The sequence below is a fragment of the Erpetoichthys calabaricus genome, chromosome 5 (assembly GCF_900747795.2).
Source record: "Erpetoichthys calabaricus chromosome 5, fErpCal1.3, whole genome shotgun sequence".
Lineage (NCBI taxonomy): Eukaryota > Metazoa > Chordata > Cladistia > Polypteriformes > Polypteridae > Erpetoichthys > Erpetoichthys calabaricus.
The window spans coordinates 98766778-98787097 of record NC_041398.2 but is presented as its reverse complement, the minus strand read 5'-3'; the positions used below and the strand labels follow the sequence as shown (position 1 = coordinate 98787097).

At 34.3% G+C, this 20320-nt stretch overlaps 1 protein-coding gene across 4 annotated transcripts; it reads left to right on the top strand.

Annotated features, from left to right (window-relative positions):
• The first annotated feature begins 4458 nt into the window (after positions 1-4458).
• On the top strand, positions 4459-19350 carry LOC114651825 (zinc finger protein 518B). 4 transcript variants are annotated; one of them, XM_051928209.1, is made up of 2 exons: positions 4459-4618; positions 14183-19350. In XM_051928209.1, exon 2 carries the CDS (start codon positions 14394-14396, stop codon positions 18015-18017), a length of 3624 nt encoding a protein of 1207 aa, XP_051784169.1. In that variant the 5' UTR covers positions 4459-4618; positions 14183-14393; the 3' UTR covers positions 18018-19350. The 4 variants fall into 4 exon arrangements, with proteins under 4 accessions (XP_051784169.1, XP_051784167.1, XP_051784171.1 ...); XM_051928207.1 differs by lacking the exon at positions 4459-4618 and adding an exon at positions 5639-5699; XM_051928211.1 differs by lacking the exon at positions 4459-4618 and adding an exon at positions 5699-5777.
• The last annotated feature ends 970 nt before the right edge of the window (positions 19351-20320 follow it).

The window sequence follows — 20320 nt, the reverse complement described above, 5'->3', positions numbered from 1 at the left end:
TGAGAACTGAGAGTAAGCAGCATAAGATCACAGTGACAATTAAGTAGCAACTGAACTTAGCCAAAAAGCTAGTGCAAGCTCTTAAAACACTTCTCATTTTAATACTTTAGCTTTCTATGATACCTTTGAGTGTTATGTTGCTTTTTTGGTTTGTTTATAAGAAAGGAATGTGCAACACAACTAAAGCTCTACTATCTACAACCCAATTAGAGACAAATGCACTATGGAGGTGTCAGGTGCATGCCAGTAAAGGGGCAGAGGCACATATCGCTTGATTTTCCAGTGCTGGCTTTCTATCAGACAAGAGCCGGCAAGGGAGCACAGCTGACTGTATATACTGAAAAAGGAATACTGATCTGTACAAGCTCATGATGAAGAAAATGAGGTAAAAATGTTTTATTAAGCAAGTCTATACTCAGAAAACACAGGCTGGAGCCTGGAGGTCATTCACGTAAAAGGCAAAAGACACAGGAAAACTTTTGAAAAAGGCACAAGACAAAAGGCTGCCATCTGCTGGATGGAGGTTTAAGCTTTCTTTAAATTTTAAAGTGTGTCTAGAGTGAAGGGCTCCTTGGACTGGCTTGTGTGGTCTGGCCTGATTTGCACCCTCCATTCCAAACAAAAAAATATTATACACCTACTATGAAAGCTTACACACAAGAATTTTAAATCATTCCATCATTCAATAGTTGAGCTGTAGAATAGTTTCATTTTAAAGCAAATGTTTTAGGAATTACAATTTTAAACTCCAATGATTTGCCAATACTTTTTATCATGTATGAGTCTGGAGTGTACTTTTTTTTAGAAGATAACCAAAATTTATATGTTTTCAAATAGCTCAATCAATGGCAAACAGTGATATATCCATATATGACTTGAATTGAATTTATCAATAAATTAAATAACACTAGACTGCTGAAACCCATCTGTTATGTACCATTTTCAGTAATACTTTGGATAAATATTGATTACTTATTGTACACATCTAAAATTATAATGTAAAGTGTCTTATTATAAAACTTTTAAGTCCAAAAAACACTCTGTCAGTGCTTATTAATCACTGCATTTTAAAATCCTAGACTTCAGCTTCAAAGTTTAATTTATTCAAGGTATTATTAAATAGGGATTTTTTTTCAGAAAAAAAGGATGTTTCATTAATATTAATAATGATTTCCTTCTGGCTTTAGCCAAATAACCTTTAGCCCAAATCATATTAAATAAACCTAAAATGGACCTTAATGGATTTCTTAAAAATAAATAAAATATTCTATCCAACTCTGGGAGGATTGCTTCCTTATTAACCTTTTCAAAGCCCAAAGAACCAATTTCACATACAAAGAACCCTTCCCAGAATGAAGTGGTTCTTTGCCAGGCAATTTATTGCTGTAGGAGGAACTACAGTACACAACTGGGCTGCCAGGGCTCAATTTTCATGCATTGAATAATTAACTAATATGCAGCAGTGCAAGAGGACAGAGGCCCTCCTGCACACTTCTCGCGGTCCAGCAACTCCATAATTTTACTTCTTGTATTCAAGTTTCACGTAAATGAGCTATTGCTACCTGAATGACTACCCCCTACATGAGTTTTTAGTAATGTTCATTCTCATTTGAAGATTACAATTTCACTTAAAATGGAAACTGCCTACCAAAGTCAAATTGTGTATGTCAGCAAAACAAAAGGAGCAACAATTGCAAAATGTATGAGGAAACAAAAACAACCTTACTTTTTGGTTAATAATATCAGAACTAAACTATTAATCTGAAAACCATCAGACTGCTGCAGTCCTAATTACAAAAAATGTATGTGACACAGACTTGAAACTTTTACTCTAAGTGTAAGAAATACAAGTAGAACATTTACCAGAATAATCTGTGTATCAAATATTAAAGCATAACCTGCCAGAGTTGAGCTTGCATAATTTTCCTGTGTGCTCATGGAGTTTCTCAATATACTACAACTTCCTTCCTCTCCCAAAAGGAGATGAAGGTTAGATGAACTACTGTCTCCAAACATCGTCTGAATGTGTTTGCTCTAGTAACCTGTGATGGCCTGGTGTCCTGTTCTAGGTTGGTTTCTACCTTGCACCCAAAGCAAGGACGTAAGATGCAATGAAAGAAGTACTGTAACACATTTATTGTTTCATGCTTATTGATCTGATACAGTGTAAGTACATTTGTGCAAAAATAAGCATCTGCTGTGTATATGGGTGTACTGTATTTTGGCCTTAAATACTATTATTTTTCCTTTCAGTTTTGAACTGTTTAAAGATACTGTTGAGATGTTTAAGGACAATTCAAGAGGTGTTGATCACAGAACTCTCCTGAAACATGTGAAAAATTATGCAGCATTTAGAAGTGTGAGTAGCTCTCTGTTCATAAAAAGCCTAAACACTCTTTGGTGAGTTCAGGTCTCTTCCTAAATGCTCTGTGTATGGTCTGTTTTTGTAATGCTGTACTTTATTGAATTCTTAAAAAGAGGTACGATACAATACGACTTTAGAATTACATAATTTATAAAATGTTATTTGTTTTACTTCCCACCCAGTAACACTCTACCACCTACCAAGAATTAAGACAGAAAGTAGAAAACAAAGTTTAAGACAACCCTTGGTCTTGGAAATGAAGAACCCTATCTGAGAAACATCTGCCAATATTTTGTAAAATATGTAGGTTGATTCCTTCAGTATAGATTGTCTGAACATAAAATAAGGGGAAAAGCTTAAGGAGTGTGGCATGGTGGCAAAGTGATAGTGCTTAGGCCTCACAGTAAGGAGCCCAGAGTTCATGTCCTGGGTCCTCCCTTTGTGGAGTTTGCATGTTCTCCCACTGTCTGCATGGGTTTCCTCATGATGCTCCAGGTTCTGGCCATTATCCAAAGGCATGCATGTAAGGTAAAATGAAGATGATACATTGACCCTAGTATGTGTGTGTTTGCCCTAAGATGGACTTGTGCCTTGTCCAGCATGTGTTCCTGCCTTGTGCCCTATGCCAGCTGGTATAGGCTTCAGCACTGAACCCTAACCCTAACCCTGGTTTGGATTAAGTGGGTTAAAAGAAGACATGACAAGCTTAAGGAAAAACACTGATGTGAAAAATAAAACATGACAATAAAACAAAAGTAATTTTTAAATGTGTGTATTCTTTTGAACTTCACACATTTATATAACACTGCATGGACACTGAACCTATCTATGCAGCATTGGACACAAGGCAGAAAATAACCCTGGACAAAATCTTGAGTCCATCTCAAGGCACATTCTCTTACATGCCCTTAAATGCTGGCCAAACTTATCATCACCAATCTAACCTGCATATGACTGAGATTGGTGAAGAAACCAAAGCTCCTGGTGAGACCATATGTGGACACTAGGAATGCAAATTCCAAATAGACAATGACTGAGCAGAAGGAGACAGCTCTCTCATATTGTTCTAATGTTGTATCACTTCCCCAGAATAGCTAGTTGTGCTACTGTAAGGAGTTATACAACAAATCTGTCATGGCTCTTGAATTCTAAGCTGCAAGTAAATGTCACCATAGCTGGGTATGGCTGAAAATGAATAGAATGTGTGTGTGTGTGTTTGTGTGAAACATAAATGCTGCAATGTGCTCAGAATGAAGCACACCATGTAAGTCAACCCAAAGTGTTGTTTGATTGTTACTCTATTCAAAAACTGGTTTTCTGCATTATCTATAAAACTTACAAATATACTGTATATATATATATATATATATATATATATATATATATATATATATATATATATATATATATATATATATATATATATATATATATATAAGAAAGAGGAGGATGATTTTACCTGATCATGCAAGCAATAGATTTCCAAAACTTGTAAACTGCTCAGTTGCTAGGCAATATAATAAAAGAAAAAAATCCCAACATTGATTCATTCAGAATCTCACATTTTGTCTGGTTTCTGAATGCTTAAATATGGACTTGTATATTGCACTTGCTGTCATGGATTAGCATTTCCTATAAACGGTGTTCTAAAATCTGTGCAAAATGCATTCATTAACAGTAAGTCTGCTATGAATGATTATTCATAAATGTTTTAGTCTGCTTTTTGTAATATCTCTGATGGTTTTGCATTTACTGAATGCAGACTTCCAAGTCAGTACTTTCACCAGCCATGACAAAAAACAGTTAACAGTGCGGCATCGGACACTATTAAAATAATGGTATGCTTTGGTTGCAACCATCTAATTTTAAAAAAGGAATAATTGGTTTCAGCTTTTAATTTACAAGCGCTTATAGCACTCTTTTAAATGTATGCACTACAGCTAGCAGCAGGGGTCGACTCTGTAACGTCGCTCGGCTCTAGGACCACCTTTTTACTCCACGTCAGCAACAGACGGCTCAGCTCCATTTTGTTTCCCTTGCTGATGTAATCCACGATTTACAGTAAATTGCACCGTTTCTATACTAAAATGGCGTTTGTGCCGCAGTACTTTCATATAAACGAATAGCCTTAATAGATTCTATTTTCAAATCAAAACTGCGTTATTTCAACGCGCATTACTGCAGTGACTCGATCCAATGACATTTTCCCGTTTGCAAAAAATGACAATTGACAGTATAAAGGACAGATGTATTGTACGTGATCTCCATTTTTATTCTATCTATCTATCTATCTATCTATCTATCTATCTATCTATCTATCTATCTATCTATCTATAAACTTATTATTATTATTATTATTATTATTATTATTATTATTATTATTATTATTATATTTTTTTACCTGGGACTACATCGTAAGCATCACCTACGTAGAGTTCTACTGCAGTAACCAATGAGATACGAATTAGATTTAAAGGGAACTGCGAAACGATTGTTAATGTCCCATCGACAATTAATTAATTATAAGAATATGTGTGAGTGACCATGCAGTGTACCTTCCAATCTGTAAAGAAATTAACATTTTCAGAGAAAAAAATGTTTGATCTGACATTTGCGTAATGTACCATTCTCTATAAATCGGAGAAAACAAATATATTAAAAATAGATGAATAGAATTCTGATTATCCATAGCAAACCTGGTCTGTTCATATATTTTCTTTTAAAACCTGTGAATACTTTACTACACACTACTTCAACGTTGCTTTAATGAAATACACAGAAAATTAACATTTTTTAAAAATGAGCCCCATTTCATCACGTTACCACACCTAGTGTCTCCATACTGCTAACGACTTTTTTTAAACTCTTGCTTTATTTTTTTGTTCGATCTTCTACCCGAAGTTCTACTAATCTGAAGGGACCGAATGCTTCGGAATTGTATTGATAACACACTGGCAATGAACTTCACTAACTCAATTGTCAAAGAGTGGGCGTGTATGTAACGCACCCAGTTGACCGGCTGCTGTGCGAGTCAAATACCTGCCGTAAACGCAACAGCAGTTCGTAAAAAAAGCAAAAAAAAAATTCCCTTTGACAAGTCTGTGCTGATTAATGCTGTTGAAGAAAACACAAAGCTATGGTCAAAAATGTCATAGTTTCCGAGCCAATGAGAATCTAGGTCTATTATCTCCTTTGTTCAATGCGTGAGCATCCTTCTCATTAGTAGAAGTCTACTGCAACGGCCAATCAGATGTTAGAGAGCAATGACGTCATGGCAAACTGCCAGATTTTGAGACTTACACCGAATCACACAATAGACGATTCCGTTGTTCGGGTATGTTAACAGTTTGTGTTGATTGCTTTTTATGATGGCTCTTGTTATCAGAATTTTGTTTACGTGTTCAAAGAGTAGGTAAGAATTTTTATTAGATTGTAAACAACGGGCAAGATGTTGTGTAATAAGAACAGCGAAAGCAAGCTTGGCATCGGTTTACCTTCTTCCTTTGTCCATTGGAAAGGTTGCAAGATGGACTAGACAACGGCTGCATAGAATCCACTGACTAGTTATCTTTGGTAAACACGCTTTACATTTTTTTGCGAAATAGAATTTTATTATTCTGAAAAATTGAAGGTCAGAACTAACGGGAAAATTTACCTCCATTTGGAATATACGTTATCACTCTTAAATTCTGAAAATGCTTAGGAGTTGCTGTTTTAATCGTGTTTCATTTGATTATTTTCTGTGCCCGATGCTTTCTGGAAAGAAGCATATGAAGTTCTCTTAAGGTATGGATATTATTGACGCGTTTGATTGTAGTGTGTTATTCAGTTTTTCACCACTCCGTTTACGTTTTGTGTTTGCTTGCATATGCACTAAATGTATGCAGTCTACTTTGTGTTGTTTAATTTTAAAATGTAATTAAACCAACGGAGTAATAGCTTACCCGTTTTTCCTTTTTGCAAATGTAATATGAAGAGCCTCCAGTTTTAAGTGTCAATGCAGTCGGTTATTACTGAAGTATTATAAACACCTCAAGTGGCCAGTTGTAGGCAAAGGCTTAAGAAGATCATTTCAATTGAGCTCTATAGCCATTGATTTTCACCGTAAGGCTAACCATTTTTAAAAAGACCAGCTTTACCAGGCATCTTTCTCTTCTCCTAAGTCTCATGATTGTTGTGTGTATGTGTTTTTTAAAGAAATGTTTAAAATGTATCGTGCTTGATGTCTTGAAATGCAACAATTTCCATTTTCATCATCAAATTGTTATTTTGTAACTCATATTTAGTATACAGCTTGCCTTACTCTGCAGGTGAAAATCATCATATACTGTACATGAAAAATGTAGGTGCCTAATATCACATTATAATTTGTCTCATATATGCCTTTGACTCAAAATAAAATTGCATGCACTAATTAAAAAAATGAATCAATTTAAATGCTTAATTTGCACGTCCAGCCATAAGCTATATATATCAAAAACTCTTAATTCAGTTCAAGGTCACAGACAAACTATCAAGGGAGAAGCAGGGCAAGACAGTGTTTGTGGGTGTGTGTTTGCCTGTTACTGAGCAAACACACACGTTTTTGGGATGGTCCAAGAAAATGAAGTACTTAGAGAAAAACACTTGCAGACAAGAGGAATGTGTACAATCCACATAGACTAGTTCATGAAGTAAGATTATCTCAGAACATTTAAGTGAAATGTAAAATTCAATATGCAGAGTGAAAACAGTGTTTATCAATATAAATTTTGCCAAATATTTATTTATTTTGACAAATAAATGTTTTCATAATCAAATATGCTCATTATAACATGGTTATCTATATATAGTAATGTACTGCTTTGATTTCAGTCAAGTGGGAAATAATGATGACAAAATTGAAAATTATAATTATTACTCATGGTTTAGAAATGCATTGTTTCTTTTTTGTTGTATGGTTATTTTTCTTTCTTATTGGAAACATTGAATGCAGTTGCTGCTTTTGTTAAGTATACTTTATACTTACTTTATATATTTTTAGATGTGCATATTTGTATCTATTTTTGTAGAACTGGTTATGCATTTTTTTATTTTTCTATTAATATTTTATTGATTTGTTTTCCAAGACAGCACATTTGACTTACAATGTTACTTTTGTATGCTTTCAGCAACAGTGCATTTATTTTACATTCCACTGTGTACATAAAGATCAGATGATCATATCTGTATCTTAGTGAATTCAAAAACACACTAAAATCATAATTAATAGTCACATCATTTAACTACAGTCTGACATTTTAACACAGTGATATTTTTTGTACTGACTCCTCATTGATTAAACTTTGAATTCTTGTGATATTTCTGAAGGATGACAATATATGAGCTAAAGGTTCTGACATCAACACTTCATCTGGTGAAGTAATAGCTCTTCTAGCAACCTGTATGACCAGAATACATACATGCTACAGAATTGTGTACATTTAAGTTTGACATGAATCAGTAACAGTTTAAAGACTGAAGCCATTATCATTTTAATTTCAAAATATTGTTAGGCAGCAGTGACAGTTCAAGGTTAGTGCACTATTTTCAAAATTTTAATTTTTGTAGCTTGTGTGTCCCAGGCATTTTGACAGATACTACACCAAGACAAATGATGTATAAAAAAATTCAGATATGTTCATTAAAAAGTTACGCTCTTCATTTTACAGTAATAATAAAATGCAATAGCTGAATTGTTAAGTTACAAAAGTTTAAACTGAAGTTCATAGCGGCCAATATAGGACAGGTAAATGAAAAATTGATAATATTTAAGAAACAAATTCAAAATTGTAATCTTAGTTATTTAAAACAAACTAGTTGTTATAATCAGAAAGTAGATGATGTTGTTAGGGTGAATAAGTATGGGCTTTTGTGTAAGTTAGCTCTGTGATGGACTGACATTCTGACCAAAGTTATAATCTGCTCAGCATCCATTGCTATAGATGACAGGATAATTTGGATTTTATTCCTGAGACTTACACATTTCTCTTGTCCTCTTTTGGCATTAGTTTAGATTTTTTTTTTTTTTAATTTTCCATATTGTACTATGAGACATGTCTCATTTTTCCTTTTTTTAGTATTAAACATTATAATTTTTACATACTGTATATAGACTATAAAATGGTGCAGCAGTATTTTTAGGATTTCTTTGATGGTCTAAGATTTAATCAGCATCTGTTTCATTGATTAATTATAATATCATTTTCTTTGTGGTTGAACTAACAACTTTCAGAATTGTTTTTCAATTGGTTCACACTTGTTATTTTTCTTTATAGGCCTATTATATGCTATTTAATTTATGCTTTTGTAACTTAGTTAATCTTTTGTATAAACTTTTCACTTTGGTCGTGGTGGACATTATTATCCTTTTTTAAAAGTTCTTTGTAATCAGTAGTCATTCTGTTGTCAACTGAGAAGACATTCATAATTTACAAAGCGGATACTGTACGTATTTGAAAGTAAAAGACACAGTAACAAGTAATTATCAATTAACCAGGTAGAGTTTAGGTAGAGTGAGGATAGGTTTAGAGACGATGGGTTTTACTTTATTTATATTCTTTTGTTTTATAAGGAAACCAAAAAAATAGTTTGCTTTTGTAGAGTATAAATTACTGCCAATCTTGTCTTCTTAAAGTATTTTTGATATTTGGTACACTATATTAATCACTGAGGGGAAATTGTCTTTTTGTGTGGCCGTTTGGCAACGTGCTATCAGCACATGAACCCAACCTTTGGGGGTCAGAGAGCAAGGCCAGCCATTGTACAACACATCTGGAGCAATTTTCAGGTTAAAGGCTTTGCCCAAGGACCTAACAGAGTAGGATCCCTTCTGGCAGTGAAAGGGATTTGATGTTTTCATGTGTTTAACTCATTTTTCAGATTTTGTTCATTGTTTTGGTCCACACAAACTTGTGTATATGTTGTGCATAAATTTATTTTATGTAAATACAAGGATCTGTCACTATTGCTTATTCCCAAAAGTCATTGTTAAACTGCAGCACAAAATACAAGAAGAAAAAATCTAAAAAATAAAAACCAAGCTGTATCCATCTAAAATAACACCAGACTGTCATTTCACTATCAGTGTTGTATTGAACTTTTTGTCACCAGTCTTGAATCAAACAACATTCTTTTTCCTAGGCTAGCACTATGGCAGGGGTGGGCAAAGTCATTCCTGGAGGGCCACAGTGCTTAACCCAGTTGCTTAATTAGAAAACAATCCTTGCCAGTAATTACATTTCATGGCTTGTTAGTGCTTTAACTCTGCTATGTCAAGTCATTCTCATATCCTAGATTTTTTTTCCATTCTAAGGATATCATCCAAATACTTTGAAGTGTAAAACGGATGGGTAATTCTCAATCCTTCACTTTTTTCTCTTCTCTTTCCTCCCAAGTATTTAATTAAACCAAATAATGCACAATAAATACACACAGGTGTAAAGGGTAACAAGCAAAATGGATAATTGCTGGTTTCTTTTGTTATTTGCATCTTATTGCTAATAAGGAGCAATTAAAAACCGAGAATGTGGCTGTTTAAGACTTAAATAAGCAATAAGGGTTCAAAATCTTAATGAGGGATATAACTAAAATGAAGCAGAAGATGTTTCTAGAGCAATAAGTGCTTTTTATTAAACAATTGGTTTGGAACAAAAACCTTCAGCCACTGCGGCCTTCCAGGAATGACTTTGCCCACCCCTGCACTATGGCATAGTGGGTTCCAATGCTGCTTAAACATTTGCTCACTTCTTTTGCTAGTCCGGGTTTCCTTCATACAGCACACTTTCCTCTTACAGTCCAGACATATACTGCCAAGCTGAATGGGCATTTTAAATTTGCACAGTGCCAGTGATTGTAGGTGTGTACCGTGATGATGATCAGGTATCCTGTCCAGGTCCCTCTCCTGTGTCTGGTGCAGAAAAGGCAGTGGCTTTACGCTTCCACAAATGGAAGATGTAGGCATATTTTCAACTTAAAAAAGAAAAGTTTAAAGAAAAACACAAATTAAAATCATACAGTAGCAAGGTGAACTTGAAAACTAAGCCAGAACTGAAAAAAAGTGATTACTTCCAAATTGTATTTAATAGGATTTATTTAATTATATTTTGAAAGTCCAGGTTCAAACGTAATATTTAAAAAACTTTAAAAATCACCTATGTTCTAAATGTCATTTCTTCAAATTCTGCTTCTTTGTTTTTTTGCTGACACAATCAGTGCCAGAATTCCATTCAACTAGAAAATATCATGTTTGAATATATATGCTAGTGCAGGAGAAGAAAATACAAGTTGCTTTAAAGGTATGAAATGTACTTCTTAAGGACATCTTTCTACTACTGTTAACACAATATTATATCATACTATGTTAAGATGTCAATGGAAATATGTACAGAAGATGTTAGAGAAATGGATAATGGTTGTAAAAATCCTACCAGGCAACATATGATGACTTAGAAAGCGCCATATTCTATTTATTTACATCTTTAGGTAACATGTGCCATCAAAAGTGATAAACGCTTAATTCTTTATTTATTTGAATACCTATGTGTCTAGAAAATTTGGAATCGTGACCCCAGGGTAAGAGGTTTGGATCGTAGATCATGATAACCAAACAATAAACTGCCTGGAATTGGAATTTCTTGAGAGTGTAGTCATTGTGTTTCTTTAATTTGGTTCTCTAAGTTTAGTTTTGAAAAAAAAATTGTATTCTAAGAAATCTGTCGCCTGCTAAAATTAGGTCTATCAAATAAAGACATTCTCATGTTGACAAAATAAGGCCTCAGACTCAAAATTTTTATTAATTCAGAAAAGAATTTGTGAAATTATGTCTATTGGAAAAGAGTACCCATCTTCCTTGACACATATTTTCACATTTTGCAGTTTTTATTTAAACTACATTTTTGTGGTTCATACCAATTCTAAAAAATGAGCCCCAAATTTGTGAGACAGTACAACTCCCAGTTGTCAGCTTCAATTTCAAACTGTAAAAAAACAGAAAAACTGGCGCTCTAATAAATAATTTTGATAAAATGCTTGCTATGTTTCTACTGACCAAATGAAAGCTGTTTTTGGTTCATAAGTCAGAGAAGTTATAGGTCTGACTAAATCTGAATTTTTTATAATAATTCATAAACCGAGGAACCGCTGAACTTAAATTCAAAATAGCATTCAATAATAGCATTCACATTTGCTCCGTCCATGCAAAAAGCATAATTAGAGGGTTATATGCCACTTTATTGACTGTTGCTTGACTAGTTCATTCAAAAACAGTGTTGACATTTGCTGAGTCAAAGTGAAAAAACATTATTAGATGTTATATACCACAAGGGTTGGATGTATGGATTATAAAAAAAAAAAATATCAAATTTGATATATAATCACTTGCAAATTGTTTTCAAAGATATTCCTGTTACATTTTTAGAAAAGAAATCATGAATATGTACAAGATCTTAAAATTAAAATGTCCTGAAAAATGTAATATACAGAGGATGAAAAACTGCAGGTGCAGTTACTTAAATACAAGAGATTACCAGCTATTTATAATGTCCTGAGATTGTGTTAACAGATGTCCTGAGATTGTGTACAGGCTGTTTTCCATTCATCCTTTCCTTTAATTTATGTTTAGATTTTTTGTGGCGTGTAGATTATACAGATCTAATTTATTAAAAAGGACTGCTTTGCAGACCTAATGTAGTAGCATATCTGGGGGTGCAGGTATTTGTTCTCTATTCTGTTTTATTTAATTCCTTATATTCAACGCACATTTGGCATTGTGATACAGTAGCTAGCTTTGTTGACTCATGTATTCAACATCTTGGGTTAGATTTTTCCTGCTTGGTTGCTGTCCTTGTGCAGTTTTGCGCCCCTCTTCTCAGAGATGTTTATGTTAACTTAATGTGTGCCTCTAAACTGACCTTATGTGATTGTGAGCATCATTGGGTATGTGTGGGCCCAGTAAAGAACTACTGTACCATCCTGTCCGGGGCTGTTTATGTATTTTTTACGTGGTTTGTTCAAAATAGAGTTTGTGGTATGTGTTTATTACTGTCTACACATTCACTGCACTCATTTCTGTAAGTTGTGTAGCTTTATTCTATATACTGTGTGGGAATATACACAGAAGATTCATATTTGTAAAATCTAACATGTCACCCATGAGCTGTACATAGAATCTATAATTTGCCCACAACAACTAACAATGTTCAGATATTTTGAACAGAACAACACTTGAACTGGATCTTCTTTATCAGGTTGAAGTTTCACTTTAAAGAATGGCCTTTTTTGTTTGTAAATTGTTTGCAATAGGGGAAGAGAACTTTATCATCAAGTCTAACATTTATAATTACACCAAATATTGATCAATAAATACTTGTACATACTGTATAAAAAAAACTAATTACAAGCAAAAAAAAAAAAAAACAGCAAATTATCCTTAAACATTTGTAGATCATGACATTTCACCTATTGTAATTCATGGGGGTAATTGGCAGAAAAATCTTACTTTAGCAACTTTCATCAAATGATGGTTTTTAGCTTGATTCATCTTTAATTATTTGCATTATGGAGATTATGTTATAACCTAAAGATGCACATACTCATTATAAACAGCTTTTCCTGTCTTTTAGTGATTGAACTTACAGAAGTAATATTTGATAATATTTGAATACTTAAAAATAAACAGGTCCCTATACAGAAAAACCTCTTCAGGTGGTGCCTATTATGCTGATTGTGCTCTTGGTGTTTTTGAATAATTTTACTTATGTTGATGTTTCATTGAGATTTTTGGTATGAAGTGCGATACAGTCAAACGGCCTCACAGATTCAGGCTCCTGCCTTAGTCTCCATCTCATGGAGTTTGATCTTTTTCCTTGACATGGGTTTTTTTCCAGGTATTGTGGCTTCCTTTCATGTCTCAAAGATGTGCATATTAAAGTAAATGTCATTTCTGATTTGATTCAGTATGAGTAAACATAACGTTCTGTGTGTGTTGGCGTGTTCTCAATTGAACTGTTCATCTTACCCATGACTGTTTCCTGTCTGGTATAAGCAGCCTGTTGTTGATTGCAGCACTCTAATCAAGGAAATGAGTGAAAGCCACACTTTCTTACGAGAAGATCTCAAAAAGTTTTGGTATTTTGGTTTGAATCCTGGTGCCCGTTTTTAATTAGCTGTCCTATTTTTTTCTAAGCAAATTCACTTTACAAGCAAAACCCTGTCATCTTTCCACAATCCGTTCCTTTTCAGTCTGGTCTTTTGGCCTTGGAACCCCTGTAGGTTTATTCATTTCAGCATCTCACGAGCAGTAGACTTTGTTTTCCAGTAATCCCTGGACATTTGAGCATAGCATCAGACTTGTTATAACCATTAGAGACTTAAAAATTAGTTTAGTGATTTAGTTAATATTAAATGACACTGCCATTTCTCACTTGTCTGTATCATGTATGTTTATATATTTTTTTAATATCTTTTGTATTTCATTTTATTTATATGTCCTTAGTAATTGTTTTTGTTTTTATTTAACATTTGGTAAAGCACTTTGAGCTATATGACCTGTTATTGTTTCCATGCCAGATAGATTAATTAAAAATATAGATGGATATACAGATCACCAGATGCATACATCTTTAGTCTGCATGTTTGTAACTCCATTTTTCTCATATTTTGCTTAGAGTTTTGTATTTATTGCTTTTGTACTTGAAAGACTTTGTTACATGAAGACGGTTGACCATTTGTTGTAATTGTGTAATTTGTTGCTAACATGTATTTTTACTATTTTTCATTTTTATTCTCTATTTTTTGCAGTGATTCATTAAAACTTGCTTCAGTTATGCTCATGCAACAATATACATACAACACTGTGACCTCCTCTCAACAATGGAGAAAATAAAGTTCATGTTGTCAAGATGCGTCAAATTCAAAACTGTTTCACAAAAAGTGAGATGTTTTCACATTTCTTCTTTAAAATGCATTTGAAAGAAGGGAATCAAGTGTGCTCTGCTTCGTATGATGCAAAATGAACACAATGAATCCTTATCTAGCACCTGAAAGCCTAAATCTGGAGAAACAATGTAATTTGGCAGTCGGACATGCTAATAATAAAGCAGTGAAACATGATGGAGAGGTACTAACGATTTGTATAAAGTGTAGAGATCCAAGTAATTTGTCTTCTGAAGACCTGAACAAGCATTTACCAAAATGTACGAGAGAAAAAACAGCTCTTGTAAGCAGCAGATGTGACAATGAAACACACAACAGTGATTATTATAACCAGCGTTCTGTTTTTAATTTGCACAGTTCATTAGCCACCTCAGGATGTAATGAAAATAATGCTTCTTCAGAAGTTCGGGAAAAGAAGCATCAAGGTGGCAGGCCTTCAAAGACAGACAGATACCAATGTAACAAGTGTCGCTTTTCTTCGAAAGACTTCCAACAGTTTAATAAACATATATTACAACACAATGAGATCACCTTTAATTGTTCATACTGTAATCATATCTCTTACACTAAGGGGGAGTCTCAACGTCACCTGGTAGACCATACAGGTCAGTTCCCTTTCAAATGCAAATTCTGTGACTATGGAGCAGTTAGGCACGACTACATTGTAAAGCATACTCAAAGAGTTCATGGACCAACAAGAAGGAAGAAAATGCTGGATGATTTAAAGCTAAAGGTGATAGATGTAACAGCATCAAAGTGCTCTGTGTTCAGTCCAAGAAATGTTAATTTTGGAAATAAATATTCAACAGAAAACAATAAAACTGAGACTGCTTGTAAGACAGTTAATGAATATTCTGCTACCAGTATACAGGATATCAGAAGTCATCCATATGTAAAAAGTTCCACAAATTTACTGCTTGAAAATGAATACGTTTGCCTAAGTGGTGTCCCCAGTCCGGTCCAGCTGGAGCTGCTTACACCTTTAAATGAAACTCTTCAGCCTGATAAGTCACTAACAGTAGTTGCACCTTCAGATTTAATTGTTCCCCCTGGCTGTTTTGCACAACTTCTAGAAATAAAAACAGTTAATGAAACGCAGCAGCTTGTCCTGAAATTCATCCCTGAAGGTAGCTTAAAAACTGACACCTTCAAGGATGCTGGTAAAACTAGTAATACAAATAAGCTGCCAGATGCAAACACAATATCAACTGCAAATTTACCTCAGGAGAATCAATCAGAATTCTGCAAGTCAGAACATACTTTACATTTAGGAAAAGTTTTGGAAAAGTATGATCAAAATTCTGCCAAATTACAAAATGGTTCTCATTTATATGACCAAAACAAACATTCTGCTCTATGTTACAGTGATGATTCAAAAGTCATTGTCAATGGACCAGAAACTCATAAACCAAAGCCACCAAAGGCAGTATTAGCAGTTGACCAACCAAGCACGCCATTGCCATCAAACAGGCTCCAAAACAAACAAATGGTTTGCATTCATTTTGCTGCAGAACCTTTACAGGACTCTCAAACATTGCCCTCTTCGAAAAATACTTCTGCTCATTTACAGCAAAGTTTACAAAAAGAGAAGAATTCTACTGGAAATGAATTTAAAATAAAAGCGTGCACTAAGGATCATCATATTGGGCTCCCCGTAAGCAAAAGTATTGTTCTCCCTGAAGTAAACAAGAATATATCAGTTCCTCAGAACAATAAGACAGATTTAACACTTAAACAACTTGTAAATAAAGATAACGAGCAAATGTATAATTTAAAACAAGACCTACTAAAGGAAGATGCCAATGCTTTGATTTTTCCTCGTACAAATCAAGCAGTGTGTATGAAAAATGATAATTCCTGCCAAGAACTGAGAACGGTAAATGTGCCTACACTTAAAGATACAACTAAAAAAATCACCAAAGATAAGGCCATTGATGAAGCAATGTTCAACAAAGAAACCACAGCCTGGCCTGTAATTTCCTCTGTATTTTCACTGTGTGGTGGGACAGAAGTAATCCCAGATTGCATCCAGTGGGATAAAAATCTTATAAGCTTTTGTAAAAATAAAGGAGAAGACAGTGCTCAGATGGTAGAAACCAATCTTGGACAAATTATGTGTCAGAGTAGTGTAATTCCAGTAATTTCAGAACAAGATAATTTACAAAATGAAATTAACATCAGTGTTACTCAACGTGTCACCCAGATGTGCCCAGGAGTTAGTAATTCAGAAGTAACTAATACCGTTTCTCCTGATAATTCATTGGGTGTTCATTGTAATGGCACAGAACAGAAAATTTCTTCTAAAGCTGAAGATATCAGCCTTCTTTCAGAAACTTTTACAGAGCCATTGAAAGACCCCATTGCATCCTCTGTGGTAAATTCACATACACATATACTAAATGATGTTTCATCAGTAAAGGAAAACTTTGAAAACAAGAAGAATGTACTACAAATATCTCTGGATTTACAAAATAGTACTGCAGGAACATTTTCCAGTCTGAAAGGGACTAGTGAACAAGCATCTGAAACACCTGAGCCTTTAGTGGAGAATATGTCAAGTTCTCAAAATGAAGAAGTTTCGGTTGATATACAAAATTTGACAAATTCAGTTTCAGCTGAACCCACTGAGATAAATGCTACACATGACAGACTTGAATGTTGTGAGGAATCAACTGGCAACAAGATTCCATCTGTTGAAAATATTTCTTCTGAAGGACATCCTAACTACTCTGATTTGAAATTATCCCAACAGACTAATTTATCTTCATCTTTTATGAATGCTCTAGCAGTAGGACTCGATGAATGTAAAGAAAGAACATCAAACAATGGTAGTTCTTCATGCAAACATAAAGATGTTCGGAGCTTTCAAGATTCTCCACCTGTGTTCATTCCACAAGGCACTGTTCTAAGAGTCCTGAACTTTAATAAACCACTCCCTTCAAACAGTGTGTTAAAAAGCCAGGACTATAATGATCATTCCGGAGAGCGATTAATTCCCCGTCCAGTGCTTTTTAGTGGTGTAGAAAAGACCAACATTCATGCAGGGACTGGGAAAATTACAAGTGTTTTTAATTCTGAATGTAGCTCATCAAAAGAACTGTGTTTAAAAAGAAAAACACAGGCAGAATATGAAAACGAGCAAGAGACAGGCATAGAAATGAAAAAATCCAAGGTCTCTGAAAAAGATGAGCAAAGAGAATCACGTTTAATAGCAAATGACAAAGTTGCCAAAAATATATCAAAAACTCAAATCAGTTTCCATCTTGTTCCTGTAAGAAGTGATCAGAACATTACGTGTCCTGATCACAGTCAACCAGTGGTTGTTCTAAATCATCCCGAGTTAGATACTCCAGAAATCACCAGTTTGATGCAAACCCTCAGAAATAATCAAGATAGCTCTTCGAATGTTGCATTACCAGAAATTGTTCAATACAATCCACAACAAAAGCCAGATACAGACGCCCAATCAGAGACATTGGCTGAAACTGTCGAACCTGTTAATGAAAATAATTTACTCAAAATGAAACTAAGAAAAGTTTGTTCTGATAATTATCAGGTAGTAGGCAGTGATCCAAAGTTACCTTCAATTGTGGGTTTTAAATGCTGGTTCTGTGCAAGGATCTTTAACAATCAAGATCAATGGATCACACATGGACAAAGGCATTTAACAGAGGCTACAAGGGATTGGAATGCAACTTGAAAATGAGGCTGCTTGTAATTGTCTTACGAAATAGAATTTTGGGAATTCTATGTTGAGTTAATATGGTGCTGGTTAATATTTTGTACCATGTAGAGTACAAACAGGGAGGAGATCCTAATGTGGTGTAGTGCATTTGTGAGGCCATATCTGGAATACTGTGTACTGGGTTGGTCTTCATATTACAAGAACCAACAGACTGTCTGAGTGATAAGGGAAGACATCCATGAGGAGAAGACATGTGTAGAGAGCACACAGGAACATATGAAGAGTTCAAGGACAAACAGATACGAATTGAATCTACTTATGGATAAACAATTTACAAATGTATGTGTTCACACAGAGAAGTGAAGATACATGAAATTAGTTACCAAATAGTGTAGCTGACTGTAGCACTTTAAGGTGGCTTAAAAATCCAATTTATGGTATTCTAAAGCACTGTAATTTTTAATGACATTTTGCTATATCCAGATAGCATTTAGGAACACACTCTGTGACCTCTGTTAATGGTGTCTACTGTTCATCTGCCTCTTAAAGACACTCTGTGTAATCAGATAGCTCCAATAACCTGTAGTGCTTCAGCTCTTGATGAGGATTTATTTTACTTTGTGCATCTTAATAAACTTTGGATTTAGTAAGTGAAATAATTTGCAACTCCGTGGTGCATGTTGAGTAAATGAAGAACATAACACAACATCAGAGCCCAGTAAGGAAATTACTGTGTTTTCTGAAATTATCACAATTCTGTATAAACTTTAGGGAGTCCGTATTTGTTTTCTTTTGGAATTCATTCATTATGATTACAAGGTAATCAGGTCTGCATGTTGTAGTATCTCAATCAATGTTTCCCCAGAATTGGCAAGTAAGGGGGTTTGATTCAGTCTCAAGAGCTTGTTACAACTGCTTTAAATTCCTGTGCCTTAATAGAAGGCTGTTTTATGCACTTACAGAGCTATCTGTTTGCCATATTTTAGGGTCATGTAGGCTCCTTTGCATGGAAAACACCTTATTCTTCCTAAAGTGTTGATAAGACATAAACCTCACTGTAATTTAAAGTACATTTTTTGTATTCTTCAAAGAAAACACAATATTCATTCTAAAGTGTTGATATTTTATGAATATCACTCTTGAGTATTTTTAAACTATATTTCTGGTTCATACAAGTTAGTAAAGATGTATTGTTCTGGCTGCATGTAGATGAAGAAAATTAGTAGTCTTCAAGAATAAGTCTGAAATTGTGCTTATTATGTGTGTAACTTATTTGTAAACATGTAAGTACAATTTTTGCCTTATGTATTCAATTTTTATAATATTATTAAAGTCAGTCAAATGTTAACTTTTGTGTACATTTTCTTTCTATAAAAAGAAATTGTCATTTTGCAAAATGTATTTTTTTAATCCAAGGTAAACTCCTTCTAAACTGAGTTTGAAAACTGGACTGCTACTTGGATCATCACTGATAGTGATGAGCAAAATAGACAAGTTTGATTTCATACAATATTGTGGAACTGAAACTAAAATGAATTTTGCAGGTGATTTCGTAATTACAAAATACAAAACACGCAAAAGAGTTTTTGAGGTTTTAAAGTTTTTTTTTTTTTTTTTGTGGAATACCAGGAACACTGCTCCATAAAAGCGTGTTATCACTGCGTATTTATCATGTTTTTTATTTTTGTTTTTTTTTGCAGGTATGTACTACCTTTAATCTGTACCACACCAGTAAAATCAATTCTTTGTATGCTTCTCATTCACATTTTTGCATTGGTGTGTAGTGTTTTTTAAATGTGACATTGCGCATGTTGTCAACACAAAGTCACACCATTGTGCACATTACTGTAATCTTTTCATAGAAACTAGCCCCTGCTTGCTTCGCTTGCCCACCCATGGGTTTGGTTAACCAGATGTACAATTTAAAGAGATTGTTATTTTCATTTCTTATTTCTTCATATTTGTCAGTAATGAAGCTGTAGTGAATGAGTTATTCCCCCTCCCACCCGGGGCACGCTACGCGCCAGACACTTTGCATCTCAGCCTCTCTGGCTGAACGCATGCTAAGGAGATGTGGTTGCTCCTCTGAAACCTCCTCTTAAACGGTGATACAATGAGAAACAAATACATTTTTTTACCTCCTCTATGCTTGAGCAGCTGGCTTGCTGCTGCTGCTGCTGGTGCTGTGCTGCGTAATCTGCATGTTGTGCAGCGCATCGAATATTTAAAAGCCTGTACAGCAGCTGTCCTTTTGCCTCACTTCCTTGTCTCACCGGACGTTAAAGTGTCTCTGAGAAAATCACGTCTCGTCTATTATA